The 27972-nt window shown below is 46.7% G+C and overlaps 2 protein-coding genes and 1 non-coding gene across 4 annotated transcripts in view; 2 read left to right on the top strand and 1 right to left on the bottom strand.

Moving 5' to 3' along the window:
- The first annotated feature begins 671 nt into the window (after nucleotides 1-671).
- On the top strand, nucleotides 672-6277 carry LOC135367106 (probable serine carboxypeptidase CPVL). The gene is made up of 6 exons (XM_064600219.1): nucleotides 672-1058; nucleotides 1457-1790; nucleotides 2601-2858; nucleotides 4055-4311; nucleotides 4900-5076; nucleotides 5953-6277. Exons 1-6 carry the CDS (start codon nucleotides 756-758, stop codon nucleotides 6058-6060), a joined length of 1437 nt encoding a protein of 478 aa, XP_064456289.1. The 5' UTR covers nucleotides 672-755; the 3' UTR covers nucleotides 6061-6277.
- A 2962-nt stretch (nucleotides 6278-9239) lies between these two features.
- LOC135367109 (5'-nucleotidase domain-containing protein 3-like) overlaps nucleotides 9240-27972 on the bottom strand; it is an 85243-nt gene continuing 66510 nt past the window's right edge. The window contains exons 1-14 of one of the 2 annotated variants that reach the window (XM_064600221.1): nucleotides 15341-15553; nucleotides 14952-15124; nucleotides 14804-14878; nucleotides 14654-14709; nucleotides 14494-14584; nucleotides 14295-14423; nucleotides 14151-14208; nucleotides 13954-14056; nucleotides 13293-13394; nucleotides 12395-12479; nucleotides 12163-12303; nucleotides 11485-11571; nucleotides 11165-11223; nucleotides 9240-10746 (exon numbers count right to left, since the gene is read on the bottom strand). In XM_064600221.1, coding sequence (XP_064456291.1) covers nucleotides 10542-10746; nucleotides 11165-11223; nucleotides 11485-11571; nucleotides 12163-12303; nucleotides 12395-12479; nucleotides 13293-13394; nucleotides 13954-14056; nucleotides 14151-14208; nucleotides 14295-14423; nucleotides 14494-14584; nucleotides 14654-14709; nucleotides 14804-14878; nucleotides 14952-15124; nucleotides 15341-15545 — 1569 coding nt within the window. In that variant the 5' untranslated portion in view covers nucleotides 15546-15553 and the 3' untranslated portion in view covers nucleotides 9240-10541. Of the gene's footprint in view, nucleotides 10747-11164; nucleotides 11224-11484; nucleotides 11572-12162; nucleotides 12304-12394; nucleotides 12480-13292; nucleotides 13395-13953; nucleotides 14057-14150; nucleotides 14209-14294; nucleotides 14424-14493; nucleotides 14585-14653; nucleotides 14710-14803; nucleotides 14879-14951; nucleotides 15125-15340; nucleotides 15554-27972 lie in introns of those variants that run through there. The other variant, XM_064600222.1, reaches the window with a different exon arrangement.
- Nucleotides 15754-15825, top strand: Trnae-cuc (transfer RNA glutamic acid (anticodon CUC)). The gene has a single exon. It is a non-coding gene; the product is annotated as a tRNA-Glu (tRNA).

Raw genomic sequence — 27972 nt, forward strand, 5'->3', positions numbered from 1 at the left:
CTTGCGGGTCCTAAGAAGTGAAGGGATTCTAGATGGTATGCTTATCAAAGAAGACCTCTATCGCGCCCAGAGGTGGGCTACGATCATCTTTCTTGCACAAGGGCGCCTATTACTTGTTGCACGATACGCTGCAGCGTAAAACGAATAACTTTGTGGAGGGAGCTTCCACTGATTCTTTAACTGCTCTTATGATTGAGTTAAAAGTTAAGAAGCATAACGACAGACACCAGGAGCAGACAAGAACAAAAACTGGCCCACGTGGGAGCAATTCACAAGACTTCTTTCTGGGGGCTGTACCGTGCTCGGCGGCCTCCGGGAGCTTTCTCGGAAAGGTCTATGGCCAGTCCGTATGGCCAGTCAGTATGAGGTGATCTGAACACATACCTCAGTGCTTCTCCTAGTAAATATATAGTGTAGCAAAATATGGGTCCCGTTAGCCGAGAGCGAAGATACGTTTTCAAATAATTCTTCTGAAACGTTATAGGTTCATATTACGCTCACTGTGTTAATATGGCAAAGTTGTGAGAAAACGCGTCCTTCTAGAAAGTTTCTAGCATTGACTACAGCTACGTGTTTGCTGCGTCTTCCGTCGACACCACAAGCTCTCACTGCATTGAGTATGTAGACGTTATCACGTTTCCCGTGGACCTTGTGTTACAGTTCTCGTCTTGCTCGACTGCCAGTATTACCCTTGCACACGTTGCTTCAACACAGACGTGCTTTGTTGGCACCTGTTCCTACTTTCATCAGTCCCAATGCGGAATACCATATTGACGCTTCTGCGTCACGAAGGTTACATCCTGTGGTGTTCACTAGTGTTCATGTTTGGTGTTATGACCTGCCAGAGCTTGAGTCACAGGTCTCAAGTGACTGTGGATCATCTGGGCAAGCCCCTGTATCTGACTCCGTACTTGGTCAAGGGTAACGTGAAAGCCGCACGTGAACGCAGCCGCGTTGGATCCATTGCTGGTTCGCCGGATCTGGAAAGCTACTCCGGGTTCATGACGGTTCGAGAGCAGCTCAAGAATAATCTTTTCTTCTGGTTCTTCCCTGCCATAGTAAGTGTTCCGCGTCTGTAGATGGGCATTGCAATAGAGTCTCGAACAGTACCACCTTACGAGGCCGGTGGGTTAATAAGACTGCCGTCACCCGCAAGGACGTTGCTCCTATCCCTTTCGTCCTTGCACCGGAACAAGGACATGCTATAACATCGTCGCAATTACACCAGCTAACTTGCGTGTTGTTACTGTGTTTTACGTTGTTATTCAATCGCTAACTTTTTCGAGGCATTTAGAGGCAATGCTTATACCTCAGTCCCAGAAGGTCTACCGTCTAGCTCTGAACCTGAGCACGGTTTGAATTGTGGACACGCAATACTATATTGCCAGTCGGCGTTCGCACTGGTGCATCGGGAAATCTATGGGTACAGAAAACGGGACATCTTTTGTAAATGCAGAAGAGGCGAAAAGAGGTAGCTCCTGTGGTGCTATGGCTTCAAGGCGGTCCTGGGACGCCATCCACCTTTGGCCTCCTCCTTGAGCACGGGCCCCTGCAATTCTCCATCGGCGATAACTCCGCATCATTTCGCGAGTACACGTGGGTCAACAACATTTCGATGCTGTACCTGGACCAGCCCGTGGGAACAGGATACAGCCACAGTTCAACCAACGGGTACTCGAAGACGGTTGCAGATACCGCGGCTGATCTCTACGAGTTCCTCGGCCAGTTCTACGTGCTTTTCCCGGAACTGAGAGCAAATGACTTCTACATCGCGGGAGAAGGCTACGCAGGTACGGGTAGAGACGAGACACGTGAAACAATTGTAGCAACGTTGGTAACAATGTGGTGGTGGTAAATGTTGCTTCCAACACCGTATGTGCCGGAGATTTCTGGCGCATGTTAAAGGAGCAAGGAAGCGACGCGGCTCAAAACCCAGTTTAATTCATCAAGCCAGCACGCGCAATAGTTTCGCTCTGTGGTGTATTGTCACTGCCGCGATCAAATTTACAAAAACGCCCGGAAGCAGCCATTGGCACGACCGGTCTCCTCGTGTGACGACAGCAGACCTGCGTGGCATCAGGCACGCGTGGAAAGGAGCAGGGACTGCGAGTGTCACAAAGTGACGTCGACTTCCCTCATTCGTTTACACGCTCTTTGAAAGAGTGGAGGGTTTCTGGAGGGTGTGCGGATGCGGCACGTGCAGCATGCCCCCCGCACACATGCAGGCTGACTCACCTCACGCGTAAATCTACTCCAAATTACTGCTGTGCTGCGGAAGATATCCAGGGTCCATATAAGAACTACAGGGCAGAAGTTCGGGGAATTTTGTACTCCGTACACGGAGAGGAGTGTCGCTAACAAAAGAAGCACACGTAGTATTGCTGTCGAGGACGTTGTTTAGGTTGCTCGAGAAATCGACAAAAGCACACGCTCGGGCACGGAAAGCCCCGTCTTTGTTGTCTCCCTTTCGCATTGGACGTGTGGATACTGGATACAGCTCGGACCATGAGAAACAACAAAAACGTATTCTCTCAAACTCGCAATCTGAACAGACTCCTAACCCCCTCCCCCCCTCCCTTTCCTTACATCTCTGTCTGCAGGAAAATTCATTGTGGCACTCGCTATGATGATGAACATGATGAAGGACGACGACTCTTTGCCCAAGCTACGCGGCCTTCTGCTGGGCAACGTCTATATAGACCCGGAAACGCAGAACGACCTCAGTGACTACTACTATCAGCTCGGACTCATGAACAAGTACCAGGCAGAATACATGCGTACCAGAGTGGAACAGGTCGTCCGCCTCTTTTACAAGAGAAAGTTCACCGATGCACAGCTCATTATGGACGAACTGATTGGTAAGGCGAAGGCAATATAACCTTGGCGAAGGGTTTCTTCTTTTACCCGGCTCCAAGACTGTTTTCTTTCCTTTCTTTTTTTTTTCCAGATAATAATTACTTATTTGTTCTTCTTTTGTACATATCCCGTATGCACTTCCGGACACATACGCCAAACGGAGTGGTCAGTGGGTGGTAATGTGTGTGGTAAATCTGACGCGTTGTGCGCCCCTTTTGCCAGGCACCGAACCACGCTGAAACAACGACGTTCGTCGAGTTATCGGCATTATAAATCGCTAAATCCATACAGTTTGAAATTCCCGCGCGGAGGAACCTATATCCGACGTTGGTGTGACGACGTTGTGACGACACGAGGGCGTTCCCTTCGACAGGTTTTTTCAACACCAGCTAGACAGAGAAAGCCTGCGTACTCGTCGACTCGATGCAACAACTAAGAGTCAGCCAATCAGGATCGTGTCTTCGACGGCTGTAGCCAATCACGAACGAGCTTCAGCGGTCGTAGTCATGGAGACGAACCACCGTCGTCTGCGAGCAGTGATTGAACGTCCCCGCGTACTAGATGGGAAAAACTTCAAAATAAAGCTCAAAACGGTTCCATATCTTTGTCGAGACTGATTTTCTGGAACGCGTGTTGCACTTTTTGTCTACAGATTCAGCTCTACAGGTTCCAAGTTAGCTGCAATTATTTGCGAGTTCTTGAATTCGCAGAACGGTGATTCGCAGTAGGAGACGAATTCTGACTTTATATGTCCACGTAGCGAAGGAGGGAGAGGAGGGAATAAGCAGACCTTCTGTAGCTAGGTGGCGTTGGTTCTGTCCGCTTCCTGCTGCAGCGAATCCGTGGAAAGGAGGTGTGAGAGGACGCTGACGCCTGACCATCTGGTGAGAACTCAGAGAAATGTCACGCGCGCTGATGAGGAGATTCTCCCGCTTACCCTTGCATGTGAGTGCGAGTCCGCTGCCGGCCCTCACGACAAAATACGTATGGCTTCGAAATACGTGGCTTTCGAGCGAAAGGGCTAGCAGTAGAGTTAATTGGAGTCAAATGTTCCTATCAGACATGTTTATTTCAATTACGCTAGAGAGCGAACTTTCTCTTCAAAGACGCGTGTCGCTCCAGTGACGATGAAAGTGCAAATCATGTACTCACTATGCAACGCGAGTGGTCAGGAATGTCGAAAACACTCTTCGCTCAGACCGTGGTCATACCGGAAAGCCAACGCTATTCTGGAACGCAACCGGCCTGAGACAGGATTACAACGTGGACCTGACAAGCTCACCGCCGGAGTTCTCTGCCTATGCATCTTTTTTGACCCGACCAGAGGTACGCCTGGCCCTGCACGTGGGGACACTACCTTTCAGGGACAACGACATCGTCAGGGAGAACATGTACGGGGACCTGATATCATCGCAGAAACGGACATACACAACCATCCTCGATTCCGGGATCAGAGTAAGTGTACTGCTGAACACATGTTTTGTCTAGACGCAGGAACAGAGTGTCTCTGGTCTGAAGTACCGTAGTACTGAAGTATGAAGTACAGGTCATAACCCTGTCCTGACAGGGGCACAACGAAGGGCCTTCTATCGATCATCACGGTGTCTTTAGCTGGATATGAAGAATGTGTAGAGACTTGGTAGCTGTTCTGTTATCTATGCTGTTTATGCGTCGTGTACAAGCAGGAAATCGACATATCATACTCCAGTTCAGAGGACTACAAATTCTCTCTGTGTCTCACTCGCTCTTTGTTCCTTTCCCCTTTCTCCCCAACGCCTCCCCTGGTCACGGCCATCTCCCGTAGCTTTCACCTGTACACAGTAACAACCCTGTGAATGAGAACAGTGGACACTGTTCTTGCAAACTCGACGTCGTCCCTTGGAGCCTTTGCAAGACTGCTTTGCGCAGTGCTTGGAAATACGTTACATCAGAAAAAATCTCAACGAAAGGCTTCTAGTCAAATACTAGATGGCGCTAGGATCGTGTACCCGGGCGCGGATTTTATACACACTAGCGCTCTGCAAGGACCTTGTCTATGTCCAGGTGCTGATGTACAGCGGCCAGAAGGACCTGAGCGTGCCCTTCTGTACTACACAGAAGCTCATGGAAAGCGTCCACTGGAAGGGAGAGAAGGAATACAAGGGTGCCATTCGTAGACCGTGGAGAGCAGGACTATCCAACATCATCGGTTACTACCTCACTGTTCGAAACTACACTGAGGTATGAAGTTCTTCCCCCCTCCTGTATATGGGTACTAGCCAGGCGCGCGGACCTATAAGGGGGGGGGGGGTCCGGATGCCCTGACCACCAATCAATTTCTGTCTTCACATACTGCTTCAATTGACCCTAGGTAGTGCATATGTAGCATGCTGTCCAAGAGCTCCAATGTATGTGTGCTACTATGGCCGTCACGTGACCTAAAGTGCCACTACGAAAAAAAAAATCGTATTATTAATCAACTTCGCTCAACGACTCAGGAGTCAGGACGTAGAATATCAGAGCCGTCGGTGAACAATCCACGAATCCACGGAACAACCCACAGCATTATCGCGCGCACCTTTCCGGGTCCGCCCTACGTGTAGGGCTGCCACCAGCTGTGGCCAGGAGACGAAAAATTTACCTTGGAGGCGCAATGTTGCCAGACGGAGGGAGGGGGAGGATTGGGCACACTATGGCTAGAGTATCTAACTATGACGTCATGGTGACGTCACGTGAGTGCTACAAGTTTGCACAGCGCCATTTCAGGCCCAAGCGGCCACGGATCCAAACAGTAGGTAGTTTCATCAGCGGTTCTGCACGGTGTTTTAAGCGGTATGGCGCCAAGGAAAGCTACAAAATCTGTAGCAAATCGACAGAAAAAGCGGTGCATCTTGCCAGGTGCGAACAACTCGAGACGATATGCATTTGAAAGTGCCGCCGTCGTCTGCTAAACCATAGCCACTATAAACTACCTCATTCGCGCTACCTGGCCTGCAGAAGCAGGTCTATACAATCTGCAAGATTCTGGAGAGAGAGGTTTAGTTCCTAGTGGCACTTCAAAAAACTAAGAGCCCATAAGACGGTGGAAGGCTCATTCCTATCCTATGTTGCATGCAGGTGCTTCTCCGAGGAGCAGGCCACGTGGTACCCTTCGATCAACCCATCGAAGCATTCGTGTTGGTGAATCGTTTCGTACTGGGACAGCCTATTAATGAGTTGGACTAGGCTTTGTGCTGTGCAAACCTAACACAGTCTGCGATCCCGTAGTCATCAAGTTCGGCTCTTCAAAGCTGTCTTTCACGTGGCAACGGAGAAGGAACATCAGTAAACACGAAGCACCACGCTTCTACGTTTTTCTGTAACGGACTTGTCACAGGTATGGAGGTGTCTCTCCGTAGCTGGGTTGAAATAAATTGCTGAACCGTATTGCACGGCACAAATAGTATCGGGCGTTACTTGTGCGCTTTCAGTTTCAGATGTCACATAGGAGGACCCGTCACAGTGACGACCAAATGCCACGTGACATGATTGACTGCAGGGATCTGCGCAGGATTCTTATCTCATGGGGGATGCTGTAACACCATGGGGGTGACACCCATACGGGCTCGCTTTTTAGACTCTTTGGGAAGGTGTTGCAAGTGTACTGGGGCGCGTTCCTCGCCATTTCGTAGCACCGTGAGTTCGCTTTTGCTCCGCCTTCGCGGAGTGGGAGAACGATGAATGGTCAGCTGGTCGATGGGATGTTCAATATCCTGCTATGTAAGATTCAGCGGCATGTGGAATTGGGATGGTCCGAGTCTCGTCAAAGATTTCGACGCGCTCAAGCGCTTCGAACGGGGCACGTGGCTCCTACAAGAGAGAGAAGTTGTGCTGGAAACAGGAGTTTTACACCTGAACGACAATGGTGACCTGGTTTCAATAACACAGCAGAAGTGCGCCAGTGGCAGGCGTGGATGTCCAAGACGACTCCATTTTGTGAATTTAATTTGTGTGTCAGAGGTTACAACGAACATCGTACCTGCTGTAGCACTACGACAAAACTGCCTGGGCAACAGCTCGTTTATTGTTCATCAACGCGCGACATAGCGACGTCGCTTCCTCGCTGTCAGACAGCGTTCTTCATAAAAACTCCAAACGTCCACAAACAGCAAAAAGACAGAAGGGACATCAATATTCACTACAAATAAAACGAAATAGTCAAAAACGATTATATCAAGGTGCTACGAACAAAACAAAGTTAATTCAAAGTTAAATCATTTCCTAGCCGGAGAAGGGGAATAGAAGACCGAGGCACGCCGGCGAAAAATATGTACAACCACCACGATAAAATCCACAATTAACGCGGAAGCACTAGCGCAAAACAACGAAGTGCCAAGCACATCGGTGCGTATGCCGTGGAATTCTGCGACCGACGTGAAGCCCTCACGCCTCTCGTAACGGAAGTGCGCCAAGAGCACCAGGCAGCCGCACAGGAGGAACAGCGTGGACACGAAGATTCGCAGGACGCGCGACACGGGCCAGGGGTCGTCGTCGAAATAGTCTTCTCGGACGGGTCTCAAGAGCGGGGTGCTCTGGCTGTAACAGGCGGGCGTCGGCGTTACGGACGTGTTGGATGGCACGTGGTGCATTTTGAAGACCGTCGGCGATCCTCGCCGTGCTGTGGCTACCGTGAGCAGTTTGAGGGAATCTCTAGGGTCAGCTCCTGAAGAGGATGTCGTGGCTCTTCGGAACAGAAGCACTTGTGTTGTAGGTATACTATGCCGACTGAGTGGTATGCCGATTGACGGAACGGAATACGGTACTACTGTTTACGCTGATGCTGCTGCGGATAAGGAAGGGATCTGACGCCGGATTGGGTGGACGGATTTTGTGATAATCTCGATGTTGTTGATAGCGGCACGGGGATTACTACCCAAGCAGCACAATGTACTGAAAGTCGAGCGCAATGATTGTGGACAGGTAGGCGGAAGGCCTTGAGCAGACCCGTGAAACTAAAGAACATTGATAAGACACATTCCGTACACCCCCATTGCTCTCGACTTTCAGTATTTTGTGCTGGTTGGGTTAGCTCTCCGTATAAAACGTGTCTAGCAGTGATAACCTGACTGATTACGAGCGTTTGTATTGCACGAAGCTAAGGGAAACATATATGTAGCTACAATGTAAAAGATAAGAAGCAGATGCCAATACAAAAACTACAATAAGGCATGTCATGATGGCGAGAGAAATAATGCGGCCATGTTGTTCGTTATGTCTGCAGAACAATTCTCTCGTTTCGAGGTCATTTTGCGTCACTATTAAAGGAACAGATGAATGCCCTTCCATCTCGTTTTTGCCTGCGGCGTATTGTGCAACAAGTAACATGCCCTCTTGCGCAAGAAGGATGAGAGTAGCTGAACTGTAGCGCGAGAAAGATGCCTCTGATCTGCGCACCCCGAAACACCCTTTCCCTCTTTCTAAGAGCCCGCAAGTGAATGAGCGATGCTGACGTCACTCCGTGATGTGTGAGCGCCATGCCGTGTCAGTAGCAGACGGTGTTTCAGTTGGAAATGAGACGCATCGCGGCTGTTCGCTGCGGTCATGGTACATCACATGGATGTGATTACGTCACGCCAGGAGATCGGCCCGCACCTCCAATGTCACGCCGCACCGCACATGGTTAGTATCACGAGGCGTTTGTCGTGAATTGTGCCGCGACAAAGAGACCACACAGCCAAAAATATTGGGCATCGTGGCTCCTGATAGGTGTATTGTCATGAAGTACGACAACAAAGAACCCCACTCCTCCCCTCCTCCAAACACAGGATCTGGGTCCGCCACTGACCTCCATAGGTAGGACTCCTGTTTGATGCCAATACACACACGTGCGTTTTTCTCGTCGTTTCGCGGACTCGGTTTTACACCTGGGGGGGAAAAACACACACACGCAAGGTATACCCTGCTGGAAACACTTCGGTTGGGTGTTTCTCAAGCACCTCGGCCCTTAAACCCATATTTTAAAAGTTAGCCAATTAATCTTATCTAATTAATTAGATGCAATGGAAAAGTAAGTAGCAACTAGAATACACGACTGTCAGCAACATTCAGTCGGTTTCATTTCCGTAGAACGCTCAGTATTTTTTTTAACCATGTTGTACATTAGTTGGGACACAGTGTTTGTGGTATTCATCATCCTGTGTATTTCCATGCTTTACTTCATACAAACATTTTCTTGTTCTGCTATGTATCTCCAGATTAGATTCCTTTTTTTTATGAACGGAAACAATGACCAAGGATGGGTGCAGCCTGAATGTCATGGCTATATCAAGTGTGTCACGTAGACGTGAAGTGACGTTTGTCCTGGGTAAACCAGATACTGTAGCATATTTCGTTGCATACTCACTGCAATATTTTGTGATACCATACAGTGGTCAAAAAATGAATTTAATGCCACCACAAGAATGTTGCGATCTAGTAGTGCACTTGAGCAATAAATACAACTTGACGTTGCACTACGACGAAGCACGTTTCAAAGACAGCTAAGCATGTTGGCACCAGTATCGAAAAAGCATCGAATGAAGTTAGGTACACAAGGTGCAGGGTTAAAAGACAGTCTTGTGTTTGTCTGCTGTTCTTGCATAATCACTTCCAAATTCACGAATGAAAAACTAGCAACATTTTGCAGAGTATAAATACAGTTACTACTAACAATAAAGGATTACGTATGGCACCTCGTAGAATGTGAAAAATAATCTCGACGTTCCAAACTGCATTCCCGTATAGCGTGACAATCATGACCATTGCATTCCCGTATAATGTGACAATCATGATCATTGCATTCCCGTATAACGAGACTATCATGACCATTGCATTCCCGTATAATGTGACAATCATGATCATTGCATTCCCGTATAACGAGACTATCATGACCATTGCATTCCCGTATAATGTGACAATCATGATCATTGCATTCCCATATAACGAGACTATCATGACCACTGCATTCCCGTATAATGTGACAATCATGATCGTTGCATTCCCGTATAACGAGGCTATCATGACCACTCCCCTACCGTTTCTCCACTCCACTAGCATATTATTTGCAACCGAAGTCTATTCGTCTAACGTCACTGCTTAGTGTAGTATCTATAGCAACTATGTGCTTCCTTATGCTGTAGTACTTTCATGTGCAACGCTGTGTAAAACCCTACAGCGCGCAGGAATACTTTCCAGACCCTCTGTTACCGCTATGTACCGTGACACTTCTGCAAGAATTTATAGTTAATTTCATTTAAATGGTACCGCCTGTTATTATATTTGTTGCATGCTACAGCTAACTGTAAATTAGAATCTTGAACTTGAACAATATGCCGAACACGTCTGTTATTTTCCTTTTACACTTCTATAACTGTACGTACCTTTCTGAGTAACACATTGCATTGCAGCATGTAACTGATAGTCCATTTATAGAACACTACTAATCTCTCACTCTTTCAATGCCTTATACCAATAACTTTTTAAAATTGCATAAAAATAGCTGTACTTTCCCAATGCAATGCATCATCAGGCAGCCAAAGAATAAAGACAGCTTGCTGCCTTCTCAAGAAAGAGAAAAAAAAAAGTGCTATTTCCTGCGTCTTCTAAAAAAATTATTGCCTTTGTCCTATGATACAACCAACTGCCTCAGTGGTATGGCCACTGACCTTGCATCGATCCCTCCCTACTTTTTAACTGTGAGGCGTGTGACACTCGTGAGGGAGAGCTCCTCTGCGTGGGTAGAAGATGTGCCTGAGGGAATAGTTGAGCAGGTTGGTGACGTGGGACATGTAGATGTCCGAATAGCGGAAGAGACGTCGAGAGAAGTAGGTGGGGTTGTGGTGGGTACGGAAGATGCTGCCAAACTGCGGGTTGAACAAGGACTTGGTCGTCTTCCTGGAGGAGGTGAAAAGGGTCGAGTTCTGTCACGCTTGTTCTTGTTGTACACAGAGTCTATTTGTAGGAACTTGTGCGGACGGTGTGCCAACTACCCTGTTCCATGTGAGGGAACAGGGTAGTTGGCACACCGTCCGGACTTGTAGACGTTGGAAGGATAAAGCTTGATCCTGCCATAATTTTGCTGTCCAGTGTGACTTTGGCGACTAAACACTGTTCCTTCCAAATTTTTTCCCACCTTGATGTTCAAGGACACCATGTGGGCATGACTGTTAAATACAGTGATGGCAAACAGCTAATGGTGGCAAGAATGTCCTGATTTGCATTTGAGCCATACTGTTCTTGCCAGTTGTCCTTCACCAGCACACAAATTTCCACAGATATGTCAAATTGAAATCAATGTGGCTGCTCCACCTACCTCAATTGGTCACGTTCCTGAAGGAGCTGCTCTATGAAGTCTGAAATGTCCTCATGATCCTAGAGAGCAGATTGAAAACAGAATAAATACAATGTGCAGGAAATTGTCTGAAGCTGGAAATTTAGCAGAATCACAGATAGGCTCCTGCCTCATAGCTAATGCAGCAAATAGCATAGAGCATTGCCATGGTCCTTGAATGGAGCTAGTGACCTCTTTGCCTCGGTGACTAGCATTTGTCAAGATGTAGTCATCACATGACATGGCATAACATTCTTTGTTGAATGTGCAAAAGGAAAAAGAAGGTCATAACGGTTGGTTACCTGCATTTCTTCAATAAGATGTTGCAGAGATTGAAGCCAGCTCACAGTGTGTCTAAATTCCTCAGAGTTGAGTGTCTTAATCTCATTCTGAAAGTGTGTGAAATTACAAGCAACATGATTGTTAAAATCTAGTCCATGATCTTCATTTAGGATCACACAGTTCATGCTCAGGAAGGAAATAAAGGGAGGAAAAGTCATTTGAATTACATTCTAGTATCGTATGTATTGCTGTCCTGACTGTGTATTGCCATGTACTGTCTGTCTCTACTGCGTATACCACTACATGTTTAACAGAAGTCCCCCAGCTGAATAATTTCGAAACAGTTGAAGCTATCAGAAACACTGATATGCATCTCTTGCGGCTGTTCTTTATCTTCTGACACCCCTGTCTGTGAAACCAGATGGACCTTTGCAGACTGTCAAAGTTAATGCAACCAAAGTCAAGAGAACTAAAGGCTGTTTTGCTAAAACAAGATTAGCAATGAGCAAATTAGAATGGTGCAAGTGAGATGGTGTACTGTACTGTACAATACAAAGAGGACAATACAAGACTCAAAGACTCTGGTGCAGAAACTGGGAGCAACGGACGGTCATGTATCGGTGCACATTTTGTTGGATTTGAGTTCTGGCCTGAGTCCAGACTGGTGCTACAAAAGAAGAGCAAGAAAAGAGACTGACCGCTAGCTCCCAGATGATGGCCCCGGTCCTCCATCCATAGTTAAGTGTCAAATCAGCTAAATCACTGTAGATTTGGTCACCAAAGTACAGCACAGTATTGCCACTCCAGCCAGTCATCTGTTGCAGCTGAGTAACAGTACCCTGTGCAGGCATAATACAGTAATGTAGTAAACAACAACAAAGCATTGCTCAAAAATCAATGGAGTGTTCAGATGGTTGGAAATATACCTACCTCAATGTATACCTTGTTTTTCTCCAGCTTTGTCACCTTCTCCCAGAGCTGGCTCTTTGTAGCTGGATCGTAAATACGGAAGGGCCTACCGGAAAAACATAAGTTTAAATTACTTAATCAATTAGTCTATTTTATTAATCAATATAGATACTAAACAAAACATAATCACTATGCTTTTCATGTTATCATTAGAAGTATGCGCGGTCGAGGGTGTACCCGCGAATCCGCGCGGATGCCCGCACTGATCTCTGATTTGCGGGTAGAAAATGTAACTTGATGCGGGTCGTGCGGGTACCCACGCTATACCCGCGTTCATGCTTTTTTTCGTGAAATAAACGCGCAAAAGACCGGACTTTCAGTGCGTTTTATGATAATTTGATGACCATTCTTTCAACAATTATGTATCATGCATTTGATGTACAAAATGTAAAGTGTAATTAAACATCCACAAACCCTTTCGGGTTTTTCTACTTTGCGCTGCAGTACTCTAACTTCTGCAACTCGGCTGCACGCCCCTGTGGTGCAGGTCTACGGAGATACCCGCACGCGGAGATACCCTGGTGCGGGTAGCTCCACCAAAAATTTGTGCGGATTGGGAGACTGTGTTTGCGGGTGCAGTACGAGTCGGGTCGATAATTACATCCCACGCAGACCTCTAGTTATCATCATCCACTTATGTCAAAGCATGTATGATATGCTCTGTAAAAATGTAATCAGTGACTCACCTATGATGAAATTCGACTGAACCCCCAAGACAGGGAAAACACAGACGATCACAAACACATTTGTGCTAAAGAATGCGTTTGTGATCGTCTGTGTTTTCCTTGTCTCGGGGTTCAGTCAAATTTAATCATGTATCGCCCGTTAGCCTGCATTTTGACTCTTATTCATGACTCACCTATGTTGGTCAGTGAAGAACTTTGGTTTCCTTGCTTGGACAATGACCACGTCAAAGAGGTCTTGCCAGTTCTCTCCTATCATGTACCTCATACCTACGTCTCTGTAGCAGAAGACGAAGAATCGTCACATACTTTCATTTAACTTGGGTTACAGTCAATAGGAAACACTTACGTGAGGCATAACCTCAAGCCCTACACAAACAATTCAATGTGTATTAGGTAAGCATGTAACAGGACATGTAATACAACCCTGCGTGATCCCAAAAGGGCAAGATCTCTTTAGGAAAACAGTTATTTGTGTACAACCCTGTGTCCACAACTCCTAAAGAGCTCGTTCCTTTCTAACATGTTACGAAACTCGACTAATTCAACAAAATGAGTTAGCATGCCTGGCTGATCCACTAAACAATCAGGGACAAAAACTGTACAGAGAAATTTCCTTTATCTATGTATGTACGACAGGCCTCACATGCTTAAATCATGATATATGTGCTTAGTGGCAGGGCACCCATAGGATATAGTTAGGACATTCCTGCTAATGTCCCAGAAATGTAACTGTTGGGACTTTATCAGAAAGGGGAGGCTTCATATGTCATTAAAAGTCAGGAGACATCAGTTGGTCATATGGATACAACCCAGTGTGGAGAATTATGTACTCACACAAATTTAAATGGACTGTTTGTCACCAGGAACATCTCTTTGTCAGCATTCCTAAGTCGTTCCAAGAAAGTCATCAGGTCTGCATGCTTTTCGAGGTACTGACCTGGGAGAGAAGAAAAATGTATTGCAAAGCATGAAATAAAGCTGAACTACAACAGCTTCTGACCGCGAACCGTGACAACAAAAGGTGTTCTTACTGATATTGTTTTCGTTCAATGTGCTGTGGATGACCGGGTGAATACTTGAGATAGCATTCTGCAGTAGAAACATTATGGTTATACCAAACACAATAGTGGTATTGTTGGTAAAAAAACAAAAGAAAAACACCGTTTCCCTTTTACCTGAATATCGAAGAACAAAATTTCTGGATTGTAGGCAATGTTATGCTTTTCAAAGTACTCGGTAACGTTGGACAGGAGACATATCTCTGGGACCGAGAAGAGATCATTCAGCTGTTTCATGTTGGCTCCCTGTTATATGGATGACATATCTGTAACTACGCTTTCCACAGCTCTATTAGAGACTGCCTGAGGTGCTCACCTGCTCTGCACTTCCCCTGATCATGTACTGAGGGATGTATGCACCTCCGTAAGTTCTAGTTGTTTCCTCTTTTGTAAGCGGGGTCAATCCTCTGATAGAGAAAAAAACCATGTATCATTGAGACGAATGGTGCTTTTGCTGGGTGCAAATATTTCAGTACCTGTAAACGCTGCAGAACTGAATCTGATGGAACAAGTCCATCTTCATAAGAACACCCTAAAGTTGTGGCCATGTAAGTAAACATGTCAGTACGATTGAAGATGAATTGTCAGTCATGTAATTATGGGCTATGACTCCTCACAGCTTATACCTTCTTGATGTCATACTGCAGGCCACGGATTGCAAATCCTGGTCTGTACTCCAGTTGAGCTATGTCCTTGGGGTACTGGAAGGATAGTCAAGGGGCATTTATCGAGTTATCTTGTCTGGTAATCGCTTTGGAACGTGAAGGCACAGACCTTAAATTTATTGATCAACCAATCACGACCAAGGTCGTATATCAGGTAATGGAGCTCCTCTGTGTACACAGCAAGGGTGTAGTCGTAGTCGAACCCGTAGACCTTGATTTGTGACATGTCCAGTTCATTGTTCGCAAACACTCCGAAGGGATTGACCTCCGGTGTGGGTAATACTGAAAGCAATATATGTAATACTACATAAGGGGCGTTCTCTGAATTTAAAAAATACATCGCCTATGTACGCAGCACAGCAGTACCTACGGTTACCAAGAGCTGCTTGGACATTAAGAAGTTAGCAATGTGTGCATGAATGTGATCAGTAAGCAATGCCAATGTCAGAAGAAAGGTGCGTCAATTTGTGGTAGTAAACCATTAAGTTGAAAGCATACCTTCACATGCCTGCTTAGCATTGAGGTATCTCTCAAACAGGGAACTCTGTGACGAAGCATTTGCGGTCAAATGATCAACATCGTCTTGAGGTGTTCTGTGTACATATCGGAAAGCAGAATATGAATGACTGTCTTTTGTTAGAAGCTGTGAAACTGATTTCTCAAGACAGCAGAGAGTCCCACGAAGCAGACGACGAGCCGCCATTTTTTTGTGGCAAGTGTTGCCACACTGGTGCATTTTATCCGCTAGGCACAACTCCTATGTCATAGGAACAGCAGCGCCTATAGGTTTAATTATATGAGAACGACGACCAATGCTTTGTTGCACTGTTGCGGAGTCAACAAACTATAAAATGTACAAGACAACACATATAGCCTCCTTTATTAGTTATGTTTGACAACTCTTTGACGTCTCCGGCATGGTCTAGTGGTTAGGATACCTGGCTCTCACCCAGGAGGCCCGGGTTCGATTCCCGGTGTCGGAACTAATATTTTTTTCTTTTCTTACGTTCTATGATGATGTGTCGCTGTCTCTCTCTTTCTACTTTTTTTCTCCCACAAAAATTTTGTTGCGGTGTTGCTTGTCCTGTTGTTCTTTGGAACATTATTTATTTATTTATTTAGTCAATGGTGGTGGTGGTGGTGGTGGTGATAGGGCTTGCCGTCGTCGGCCTCACGTATGTGGGCAGTCAATACTGCTGACTGCCTATGCAAGAATGCGACGAATCGGAAGTTTGCAACAAAACTCGTTCGTCGAGGACACCAAAAATACCCTGCCACTATCGTTACATAGCCGAGCTGTGCACCAACTCCACGACTTTTCCGTTTTCTTCCAAATAAAATTCACTTGCGCGCCTCTCAGGTGCGACTGGTTGAGAAAAACCTGCCCGGCGTACGAAGGAGGAATGCAGCATTACATCAGGTAACTTCCTCTATCCCACTTTCGTTACACAACCTTAGCGCAGACACAACCGGGAAAACTTTCAAAAAGCCGCGGTACATTGACCCCAATCGCGCGGGACCCCTTGAGCGGCCACAGAAACGTCTCCGGTATGAGAAATCGACCGTGCCGTGTGGGTCCCTTTCTTGCCCAAAACGCCAGCCATGTCGTTCTCGAAGCGTGAAATATATTCGCTTCGCTCAATTTTTAATGCTACTTGCTAGTCGGCCCCGCGTCGTCTGCGATTTCAGTATTCTCCTCGCCAAAAGCCAAGCCAATCCAATGTCTACTGAGGAGTAACAATGTCCGTTGGTTCACGTTCGCCCGATGGACCTATAAGCATGCGTGCATGCAGTGTCACTGCACTAGAGTAATGCAGTGATCGTTGAATGGTTGGTGGCATGACAAACAGTGTCTTTGCGGTCCCCTGCATCACCTTTGTGAAGGCAGGATGCTGCTTTCTAAATACTGAATAAAGAAAAAAAAGTCAGACTTTCCGCTTGTTAGTAGAAATAAAAAGGAGATAGGGAACATTACCTAAACGTTGACAGCGCTGCGCTGCTGTCAGAGGTGCTAGTGTTTTCCTGCTACTTCGTGGCGTTAAATACACCGTTGTTGTTTTGCTAGGAACGACTACACTTGAAGTGACGTGAGACTGGCGAAAAGTTTGAATATTAACACAGATAATGTACGTCCGTAATCAGTTTTCAGTCAGTTTGTGCGCTGCAAGAAAGCTCCAACGAAAAGGGAGACGCGGAAGAAAAAACAGAAATAAATGGATTCATTGAAATATTTTACTTGATGTTCGGTAACGCGTCAAAGCAACACTGCGTTACACAACGACCAAGCAGCGTTGAAAGGTAAATTAACGTACTTTTAGAATACTCACTAAGTCAGGCAGCACGTACCATCTAATACGCAAAATTAATCTACCAGCTAAACGAGTCATTTCCGTCTCCATTGAACCCGAGGGAACAAGATCAAAGGGAGCCCGTTTGTCAAACTACTTCCTTTTTTATTATTCCCTGTTTATGGAGTCGCGTTACCTTGCTGAAAGAATTTCTCGATGCGAATGACGAAGCAATAAACGCAATTTCCGCAGAGGGAAGGATGCTCGGCTCTCTTTCTCGTCAAGTGGGGGCGTCTTACGTAATGCGTGTCTGTTCTACGGGGAGAGGGGGGCACGCCCCTCACACGGCGCAATACGACAATACCCCCTTGAAGACCACGGCAAGCAATTCGTGAATACGCCTGCGCTGTCTCATAATACATCAAGTTATCGTTGCACATGCAGGACAAAAAGAAGAGATCACGCTCTAAAAAGCCACGCATCCGCTTCCAACGCACCATGATCATGCCGTCCCAGCTAGCGCGGTGGTGTGACCCAAACACGTGATCGGCAGGTCGCCTGCACCGGATACTACGTCACGAGCTGCCCGTGAAAGCCGCCGCTGGATGGCGGAGAAAAGCGCAGACGATGCATCAGACGCGGTGTCTGCTTGCGCCCTCCCTCTCTCGCATGCTCCGGGTTTTCGAAGAATGAATGACCTGTCTCATACGCGCAAAGTCACTTCTCCCCCCCCCCCCCCCCCCCCGTTTTCTCTATCCGTTGACGAGGTGCCCTCTGTGGCCATGCTGCACGACAATACGACTGAAAGGGGACAAGGGATAATGAAAAGACGAGCAAATGTCCGGGGACAGAAAAGAGATGCGCCGGTGATGTGGCTGCAATCACCCTGCGGCTCGAAGCTCTGTTCCGGCAATCGGGGCAATGTGGAAACTTTCAGTCAAGTACGGTCAACACAAGCGATAAAAACACTGAAAATGAGTGTTCCGCAACATATTTCAGGACATTATAACTGTCGGTGGTCACGCTGCAGGCACGAACGACGAGCTACACACAGAATGCGACCCTGGAACACCGAACTAACCACCGATTTACACGCAAGGGCTGCCTCCACTTGCGTGGCTACAGTCTTAAAAATGAACTTCACCACATAACACGCTCCTAGCCAACCATCATACCGAATAGGACAACATTCTCGCCTTAGATTTGTTGAAAACGTTGTCATTCGGGATGATGGTTGACTAGGAGCGTGCTATGTGGTGAAGTTCATTTTTAAGAGTGTACATGCTTCTCCTGCCGCAGGATAGGACTGCGGATAATTTCGACCACCTGGGGTTCTTTAATCTGCGCAGGAAACCTTCCAACACACGGTGCTGGAAGCAACGTGAAAAATATGTCACTTAAAAAGAGAAAAAAAAAAAAGGACGAAGAAAGAACCTTCCGACTGTGTTCTCCTACTTCATAAACACTACGCACTTGTTTTCCTTCTTCCATGCTTTACTTACTTACTTCTTTTATTACTTTTCGTTCTCAAGCTTTTCGAAATCACGGTTAGCGCACACGCAGCATCCATGCTGCAACCAGCCAAATGAAAAATAAGGAGAAAAAAGAAAAGGAAGGAAGCCCTCAATCCTGTCTCCTTTTCACGCGTTGAGACTGCGCACGCAATCCTGAGGGCCGATACCCATCGGGCAAGGGAGTAGCAAATGCTCAATGCTCAAATGTTCAAATGCTCAATCCGCTCTCAAGGTAGAGGAGCTGCGTGACGCTCGGTAACTTACATGACGTAGTCACCAATAAAAAGAAACGAAAGGTATAAACCGTCGTTCTTTTATGTGCGAGGTATTAGCTGCTGCGAGGGTGCCGCAAAGAACGCAGCCAGCAAGTGCTATTGCGTAAAGCGAGTCAATGTGCAGCCGGTTTTTGGTCATTGACTTTGGCGTAGTGATTAGTCGTGGCGTATTTTGAACTAAAGTGCATATTTGGGCTGGCTGGCACACTTGCATTTTGACGCATGATGGAGCAAAACAACACGAAGAACATGAAGAACATCTTCATGTCCGTATTGTTTTGTTCCATCATACGTCAATATGCAAGTATATTTTGAACGCGTTGCGTCTCGTCTCCGCTTCGTACAACCACAGCGCTCCTTCGCAGTTCGCAATGCATGTGTTCGAGGGCTTGTTATATCTCGCTATGCGCGACACGTAGAAAAAGCATTATTTTTCCCTCAACACACTGTCGTGCAGCACATTGAGTCCACGATGTAATGATTAAAGGAGAGAAACTGGGGGACACGGTACATAGGAACAGCGCGACAAATTTTTCAGCGCGATCTTGTGGAACCGCGCTTTCGTCTGTGCAATAATTGTCGACCTCTTTTTCCGCGAAACGGAGTTTTTGTCCGGGGAGCGAGACAAATGTGCTGGTAAACCCCCTTCTTGTCCCTCTCCCTTCACTTCGGGACTTTCTGGGTATTTAGTGTCGGGTTGTGCAAGTAGTAAACCTTTGCTGTACGTGTCTGAGAAATTTCGATGATGTAACGAACTACATCTATATATTCCAAAGTTAGCGCTACCGTGTATTCACACGAGCGACATCCTCACGGAATATTCTAGTGGAATAAACAGCGAAAACGCTGCTCACAGAGACGGAGCTCCGTCCCGTGTTATGTAGAGCATTCACACGGTGTGTTATATCGGGAGTGGCGTACTGCGCATTTAGCAGACGACACTTAGCAGACGACACCGTCGGCGTGTTTTCCTGTCGTCTGCTACGGAATGTCTTGTGGCTGTGTAGCAGGATATTCCCCATGGTTATCAGTGTAGGTGAAGACACGGCGCATCTTCCGATTCTGGGGTAATGTCGCTCGTGTGAATACACGATTACGGAACACACGGAATACAAAAAATCTTCCACGAGCAAGGAACGATTGGAAAGCCTCCAATATACGAGTAACGGAAGAGAGCACTCTGCGGTGCACGTGATCTTCATAAGCGCGCCGTTCCCACAGGATGTAAGGTGTCGGTTTCGATAATGGGCTTTGTTTGAAGACAGAGAAGGCATACAATCTCCGAACAGCTTCGTAATGCAAACCAAACTGGACACAACGAGGAGGGAGGCCACAACTAAACAGCTAAATAAACAAACAAGCAAACAAACCAGTATCTCGCTCCCTCGTATGTTTACTTGTTGAGACCACCTCGTCATTGGAATATTTCCAGGGTTTTTTCCGCAAGACCGTGGTTTCTTCATAAGGACAGTCTGTCTCAATAAAACGCACGCACGCGGGAAGCATATCATCGTCGCATCATAAGCGACTTATGAATATGGGCATCGCATAATTTTAATGAAACGAGAGAGTGGCGTTAAAGTAAATCGAGGAAGTAATTTTAAAATGTAGAGTGGGACTACGTAGTACGCCTCACAGGAAACCTTACACGTGTGTGGGTTGAACGCTGTATATTCTAAGGAAATGTTGTATAGTGGTTAGTATGTTAATACAGCATCTATAGACCACTAGATTGTAATTGTTCCTCATTTTAATCCCCTATAACCATTAAATTTCCTCCCCTCCACGGCAAATAGTATCTAAACTTGCATGACGAACTAGCACTGGGAACGGGACAGAGAGAGTCCTGGGCCGACTTCTAAGGAAACCCAGGAAAAACCCCAGACAGCACAGCCGGCACTGGGATTCGAACCCGGGTACCTCAAAAACCAAAACTTCACCGCATAGCACGCTCTTAGTCACCCCGACTGGCATCGTTCTGCACCCTGATTGGCTGAAGACGGGTGGCGTACGCCTTTGTGTGATACTTAAGCAGTTGCGTTAATTGTCACAAAAAGGCGTACGCCCCGCCCTTTCCACAAATCGGGAGTGATAAATGCATCGCTCCGTACAACGTTTGTCTTCCTCGAGCGTGCTACGTGCAGGGCATCATCAAACTTTACGAGGAGCGCAGGGCCGCTGTCATGTTTCCGGCAAGTTTTATTTGCTTGCATTTGTGTTGCCGAGGTATCTGCGCTCGTCGAAAGCTTTCTTACAGGAACAGCATAAGTGCTCCACATGCGGCTGAACCATACGCAATGCGTATACATTTCGCTGTCAGATCTACCCCCGTACACGTTCGTCGGAAACATCATTTCATACGCGTAGAACTGCGGGTTAATAAAATGAAACACTAGATGAATGCAACTGGTGGAGATAGCGGAAATATTTGGAGCTACCGAAAGGAATCGACTGGAGGTATCCGAAATGGTTGCGGGGATCGAAGATGAAGGAGAATGGTGAATGTGGTTAACATGCAAGGGAGAATGGGGAAGAGACGGAGAACGACGGATTGTCCGTTATGGGCCTGAAGCGGTGCCATAGCTCACTAGAAGAAGGACATGCAAGAGCAGCTCCATTGATGCAAACCATATCGGTGGCATCTATCGTACTGGAATACTGTAGTGCTTACAAAAAGTATAGCAGTAGAGGGGCCAGCTATACCTAGAGATGCGAAGCCCCGAAAAAACCCCGAAAATTTTTGGGGAAAACCATCTTTTTCGGTCTTTATCATCGTCTCCGAAAAAATAGCCCAAAATTTCCAGGCGACAAAATTCGAAAGTGTCAATTTTCGTGGCTTTCATGCGTTCCAACCCGCCAACAGTGCCTTAGGTGCCTCTAATCCGGCAACAACCACCAACTTAGTGCTCCGTCTGGCCGCTCCAAGCGACCGCCATCGCGTTCAGATAATGTCGGAGTTCTGGTCGGAGTGGACAGGTTGTTCTAATTACCTATCGCTGAGTAGACAGCAGTCTCAGGTCTCATGGGATGCTCTGCTCTGCATTTATGCCTATAGAGGATGAACACTAAGCTTCTAGGTCATTGTATGCTGTGGTTTGGCCGACAATGCTTCGAATCAGCAGTAACCACATTTATTTCCATTGTTTCCAATTTTTCTGAAAAAACACCCGAAAGAAACCGTTTTTTTTTTTTTTTTCGAGCGATTCAAAATTTCCGGAAATTTTGTATCTCTTGCTATACCGTCCCTACCGGTTGCGAAGGAAGGCGTGCGGTGACTCTCGCTTCTTGAGGCTGGCTATCGTGAGAAGGTTGCGACACCATTTAGCCATGACACGAATGTCCTATAGCAGAAAAACCTTACAACATTTGACATTCGGAAGTACATTTTTATCGAACTCAACTTTTCGAGGAAGGACCCTTCGGGGATTACTGGCGTGTCGACGAAATCTGTATTTCGTCGGCAACCGTAAAATGAACGCTCCCGAGAACTTGCACAGCCCGATGCCAACCGAGACGTATTTAGCAGCCACCTTCCTGTACAATGATCTGTGCCATACATTCCCAGGACCTTTATTGTGCGCTGCATTTCTCAAAAGTGTCTGTTCTTCTCGCTCCGAGAATAGCCATGCAGACGCTCGAGACCACGAAAAGGACTAGGAAGTTGGCCAAGTCTCACAATCAGCTGTGAGTGTGCGAACTGGCAAAGCTTTACAAACGTCAACCTCTACAATGGAGGCAGTCACACAATGTAAATGACTACGTGTACTTCGCTGCATGGGTGTCCAAGAGCCGTCATTGGCTCGCTTCTTATATAGCTTGGTCGTTCTTGGGCATCAGGAGGAAAACCACAGTCGTCAGAAATTCTATAAACATTTGAAGACCGCGACGGTGTTCCAAGTGCTAGAACCTTGTTGTAGTTACTTTCTTTTTTCCAATGCCAGAGACTTCACGTTACCCAGGCTGTCTTCTGCATGGTTGTCATGTAAGACAATACGCTACCACAAGGCTGATGAGGTGGTGGTGTGTATGGAGCCGCTTTATTACCGAGTTATATTATTATCAGCTCGTACTTATCAAGGACTGTTAGTCTAGACATGTGCACCAGTATGATCGAAACAACGCAACGCCCTGCATTGATCTTGTCTCGTGTAGATAGGAGAGTATACTGCGAGATGTAAAATTTCAACAGGGCCTCAACTTCTTTTTACAGAACGTTAGGAACAACAAGAGTTGGGCCCTGGAGCTCAAGGTCTTCTAACTGAAACTAACTAACTGATTAGTTCTGAAACTAATCTAGCAGATTCCTATAGGTTTCTTCAGAGCCTTGAAACCTTGCTCTTGAGTTTCGAGGGTTGTCTCTTTTTTTTTTTTTTTTACCTCTGGCAACCAACCGAACTGGTCGAAACTTCAGAAAGGAATTTCATCATCCTCAGCACGCCTGCTGCACGTGATGACCAACTCCCGACTCATGATGCAACTCACTCCCGAGCGCGGTTCACGTTACCGCCACGTGCAAACCCCAAAGCGGCTCACCTCGAGATAAGCATCGCTGCAGTTCGAACAAGGCCCCGTCTTGTTGCTATAAAAAGCCTGTCTGCACGTCTGTCAACCGGGAAGATAAGGCTGCGCATGATAGCGGATACACACGCTCTGCAATGCTGAATGGCCGCAAGATAAGAGAGTTGTGGGGAGAAAGTTGCAGCATGCAGTGTTGCCATGCTGTCTGGTCTGGTCCAAATGGAAACTTCCGACGACTTTCTTTTTTGGGGAGAGATATCTCGTGAAGGTGACCGCGTCGATTACCTGGATGGTTTCTATTTTTTTTTCCAGAGTTATACAGCGAAGAGATTCGATAATGGCTCGAGTACTCCCCTAGGTACAAAAAGGAGATAACTGTCGCTGAATGTGTTGTGTGTACTGGAGAAATGTCATACCCTACACCCACCACAAAGGCTGATTAAGGTATCTTTCATGAGCTAATTTCAGAACAGGTTGAACAGATGTCGTCTGTGACTCAGCACGATATGAAATTTCGCTATTTCATTTCGTGGACGGTAATATGGAGTCCTACAGCTGGCTAACCTTTTCAGTGACTTCCATCTATCATCGGTAATATTCAGTTTCAAGAATTACGTCACATTAGTGAGTTTTAGTATACCGTTGATAAGGCTATCGTGCCTATCGGAACCAATCGCAGTGGTGCGTGACTCAGAATCTTACACACTGATTGGTTCCGGTTGATACGGTTTGACGCAAGCCACGTTATCACTCTCTATCACGCTAAAACTCTCTATTCTCATACCCAGGTACATATCTGCACTCTCAAAACAGACCTTCACCGCATAGCACGCTCTGCGTCAACCATTGCCACGAATGATAGGGTTATCGGTTCTGTTCGAAGAGAGAGAGAGGAGGGGGGGGGGGGGGGCGTACGCCTTGTTGTGTCAAAAATCGTACATCCAAATTGACACGAAAAGGCGTACGAAACGCCTCTCTCGTCCGAGTCAGAAGCGACAACCCAGTCATTCGTGCACTCTTCGAAATGAACTTCACCGCATAGCACTCTCCTAGCCAACCATCATCTCGAATGATATCGTTATCTGCCCTGATTTGTTGTGCAAACGGGGGGCGTACGCCTTTTTTTGTGGCAATTATGAATTGCGTAATGCCACGAAAATGGCGTACGCCCCCTTTTTTCTTTCCTCCCAAAAAATCAGGTTTAAGAACGATGTCTACTCAGGGTGATGGTTGGCTAGGAGCGTGCTATGTGGTGAAGTTCAGTTTTAAGAATGTAGGAGAGTCCTTTGCGATGAAGGATGTGGTGGTGGTGGTGGCAGTGACTGAACTACACTCTTAAAAATGAACTTCACCGCATAGCACGCTCCCAGCCAACCGTCATCTCGAATGATATCGCTCTCGCCTCTGATTTGTTGAAAACGGGGGGCGTACGCCTTTTTTGTGACAATTATGGACAGCATAAGTGTCACAAAAAAGGCGTACGCCCCCCCCCCGTTTTCAACAAATCAGGGCAGATAACGATATCATTCGAGATGATGGTTGGCTGGGAGCGTGCTATGCGGTAAAACAGAACTTCACCACATAGTACGGTGAAGACCAACCATTGCACAGTATGATACCTTTATCACTCCCGATTTGTGAAAAGCGCGGGGGTACCCCTTTTTTTGGAACTGCGTAAGTGTTCCAAAAAGGCGTACGCCTCCCATTTTTAACCAATCAAGGGGCAGAACGATGTCATACGGGATGGTGATTGGCTACACTCTTAAAAATGAACTTCACCGCATAGCATGCTCCTAGCCAACCATCATCTTTAATGATATCGTTATCTGCCCTGATTTGCTGAAAAGGGAGGCGTACGCCCTTTTTGTGACACTTATGCTGTTCATAATTGTCACAGAAAAGGCGTACGTCTCCCGTTTTCAACAAATCAGGGCAGATAACGATATCATTAAAGGTAATGGTTGGCTAGGAGCGTGCTATGCGGTGAAGTTCATTTCTAAGAGTGTACGTTGTGCAGTTCTGTTTTAGTTCACACATTTGACTTTGTGTGTTTGGTATATCAAACAAGATATTTCGATTGATTGATTGATTGATTGAGCGAGCGAGCGATTTCACCACCACCTGTTTTTAGAGTATAGTCGGCCTCGCTCATGCGGGCAAACCTCACGACTATCGCAACGACCGTGCGTCTTGGGCCTACTTCACGGGGAACTGTGCCGATCCGGGGGACAGAGACTGATAACGAATCAAAGTACTTTTCTTCGAAGGCTATCTCTCGGCACGCTCGTAGCAAAACATATGCGAATGGAAGTGTTTTCTGTGCGCGCAAGTAGATCAAGTGTCGCGGGTTATTCTTGGCACCATACAAGCCGTTCCGGCGAGCGCTATCACAACGTGGCTACCGAACGCTCGGAAAGTGGGTCGCTACGACGGCTGCAATGCAACTGGAGTTGCATAAGCACAACCACTTTGCAGATAATCATCTCTTCACCGACGGATGCAACATTGCATCAGCCTCCTCTGCATCTGCTTCGCATATAGGGAGCCCGTACACAGCGTTAGGGAACTGCGGAAATAAGGAATATACGAAACTTGTACACAGGGCCGGCAAGAAGGGCCGGGGCGTCTTCAATGGCCGGCACGACCAAAGGCCCGTCGTAATCAGATAAAGAAGAAATACTTGGACTATGTTATTTGACGTGAGGAGGGGCCCCGTGCATAAGCCATCCCCGGGGCCCGTAACTTCTCTCGCCGGCCCTGCTTGTACAGAGAGGTGTTCTCATATACTCTTAAAAATGAACTTCACCGCATAGCACGGTCCTAGCTAACCATCATCTCAAATGATATCGTTGTCTGCCCTGATTTGTTGAAAACGGGAGGCGTGCGCCTTTTTGTGACAATTATGAACAGCATAAGTGTCACAAAAAAGGCGTACGCCTCCCGTTTTCGACAAATCAGGGCAGATAACGATATCATTTGAGATGATGGTTGGCCAGGAGCGTGCTATGCGGTGAAGTTCATTTTTGAGAGTGTAGGCGACTGGTATTCCAAGAGACGAAATAAAGTTCTTCGTGTCGAACCGAAAGACGTTTCTCGCTGCATATTATTAATGCATCATTTTAGCGCCAGCAAAATGAAACAAAAAGGCTAGAGGGAAACTTAATATTCATAAAGACAAGAAAAACGAGAGGTCGTGATAACAATATTTCCTCCGTGTATTTTGTTATATGCTTCGGGACAAGTAAACTCCAAAAGCGTACACACACATAAAAAAAAAGCGTCATTGCATAGAATGATACCTTCATCACTCTTGATTTGATGAAAGTGCTGGGCGTACGCTTTTTTGTGACAATTAAGGCACCTTTCTCCGATAGGGATTGGGAGGTGACCGCGTTCGAGTCCCCAGCACTCACAGCCACGCGACTTTTGGGAGTGTCTGCATACGAAGGCCGAACACTGTCATGTACTTTGCAGATTACAATACGTCTTACAGAGCTGACGAACGTCGCAAGCAGAATTTACTTCCTTTTTTTCGTGTACGCATCGCGGCTGCCCAAGGCTAAAACGAGATGAACTTGTTGGCTGTATGCATCAACGTCGGTCAAGCACCTTCTTTCTCATCCCATGTAATCTAAGTTGGGCACGTGTCGAACATATAACTCGCTTCCTTGGAGGAAACAGTATCCACCACTGTCAATTTATAACGAGTGACTCATTAAATGAATACGTGTACGCCTGTTTCCTCGTCCACGAACAACAATGATAATGAAAGCCTTCGAAGAAAACTGTGACATAAAACCTTGACGCGTGTGACAGCAGCCAATTGTTTTGCATAACGTCCACGGGGTGGTGCGGACCACCAGCCGTGACCTGCCCTGCTGGAGCGCGTCTTGGAATATATGGCCGAACGGTCGCGCGGCAGTATATAGTGCTTGCAGAACTGCTGCTGGAAATATTTTTCCCAAATCAACCTTGGATATTGCTTGTCTGGTACAGCGCTTTAATGATAAATGTTCCCTGCGAAGGCTTTGGAGCGAAGTCTTCGCGGACCGCAGAGACCACATACACTACATACATACACATAGAAAACAGGATGGAGCAGTTACACCTTTTAGGAGGTAACAGTTGTCGCATATGTTGTGCCTAAAAGGTTGCAAAGTTCTACCTCCTACCTACGAATGATAGGGTTACCGCTTCTGATTCGGCGAGCGAGGGGGGCCTTTTGTGCGCCTTTTTGTACCAATTTGGATATATTTTAATTGCTTTTTACCACCCTTTTACACCCTTTATCAGACGCTATGGTGACCTATAGGTGCTAACTATAGAAGTTACCACTTTTTCACACACTTTTTTCTTAATGTGTAGAACATACTAATTAAAATGTACCTGCGCGTACGCGTACGATACCGACGTTATGAAGGCCGTGACTATAGCATTGGCCGATGCCGCAACGAAGAGCATCCTTCGCAGGCATGCTGGGTCACTATACGGCAAGTCGCTCCATCACCATCGCTATACCGCTGGCAAGTCGCACA

This window comes from Ornithodoros turicata, chromosome 8 (genome assembly GCF_037126465.1).
Source record: "Ornithodoros turicata isolate Travis chromosome 8, ASM3712646v1, whole genome shotgun sequence".
Taxonomy (NCBI): domain Eukaryota; kingdom Metazoa; phylum Arthropoda; class Arachnida; order Ixodida; family Argasidae; genus Ornithodoros; species Ornithodoros turicata.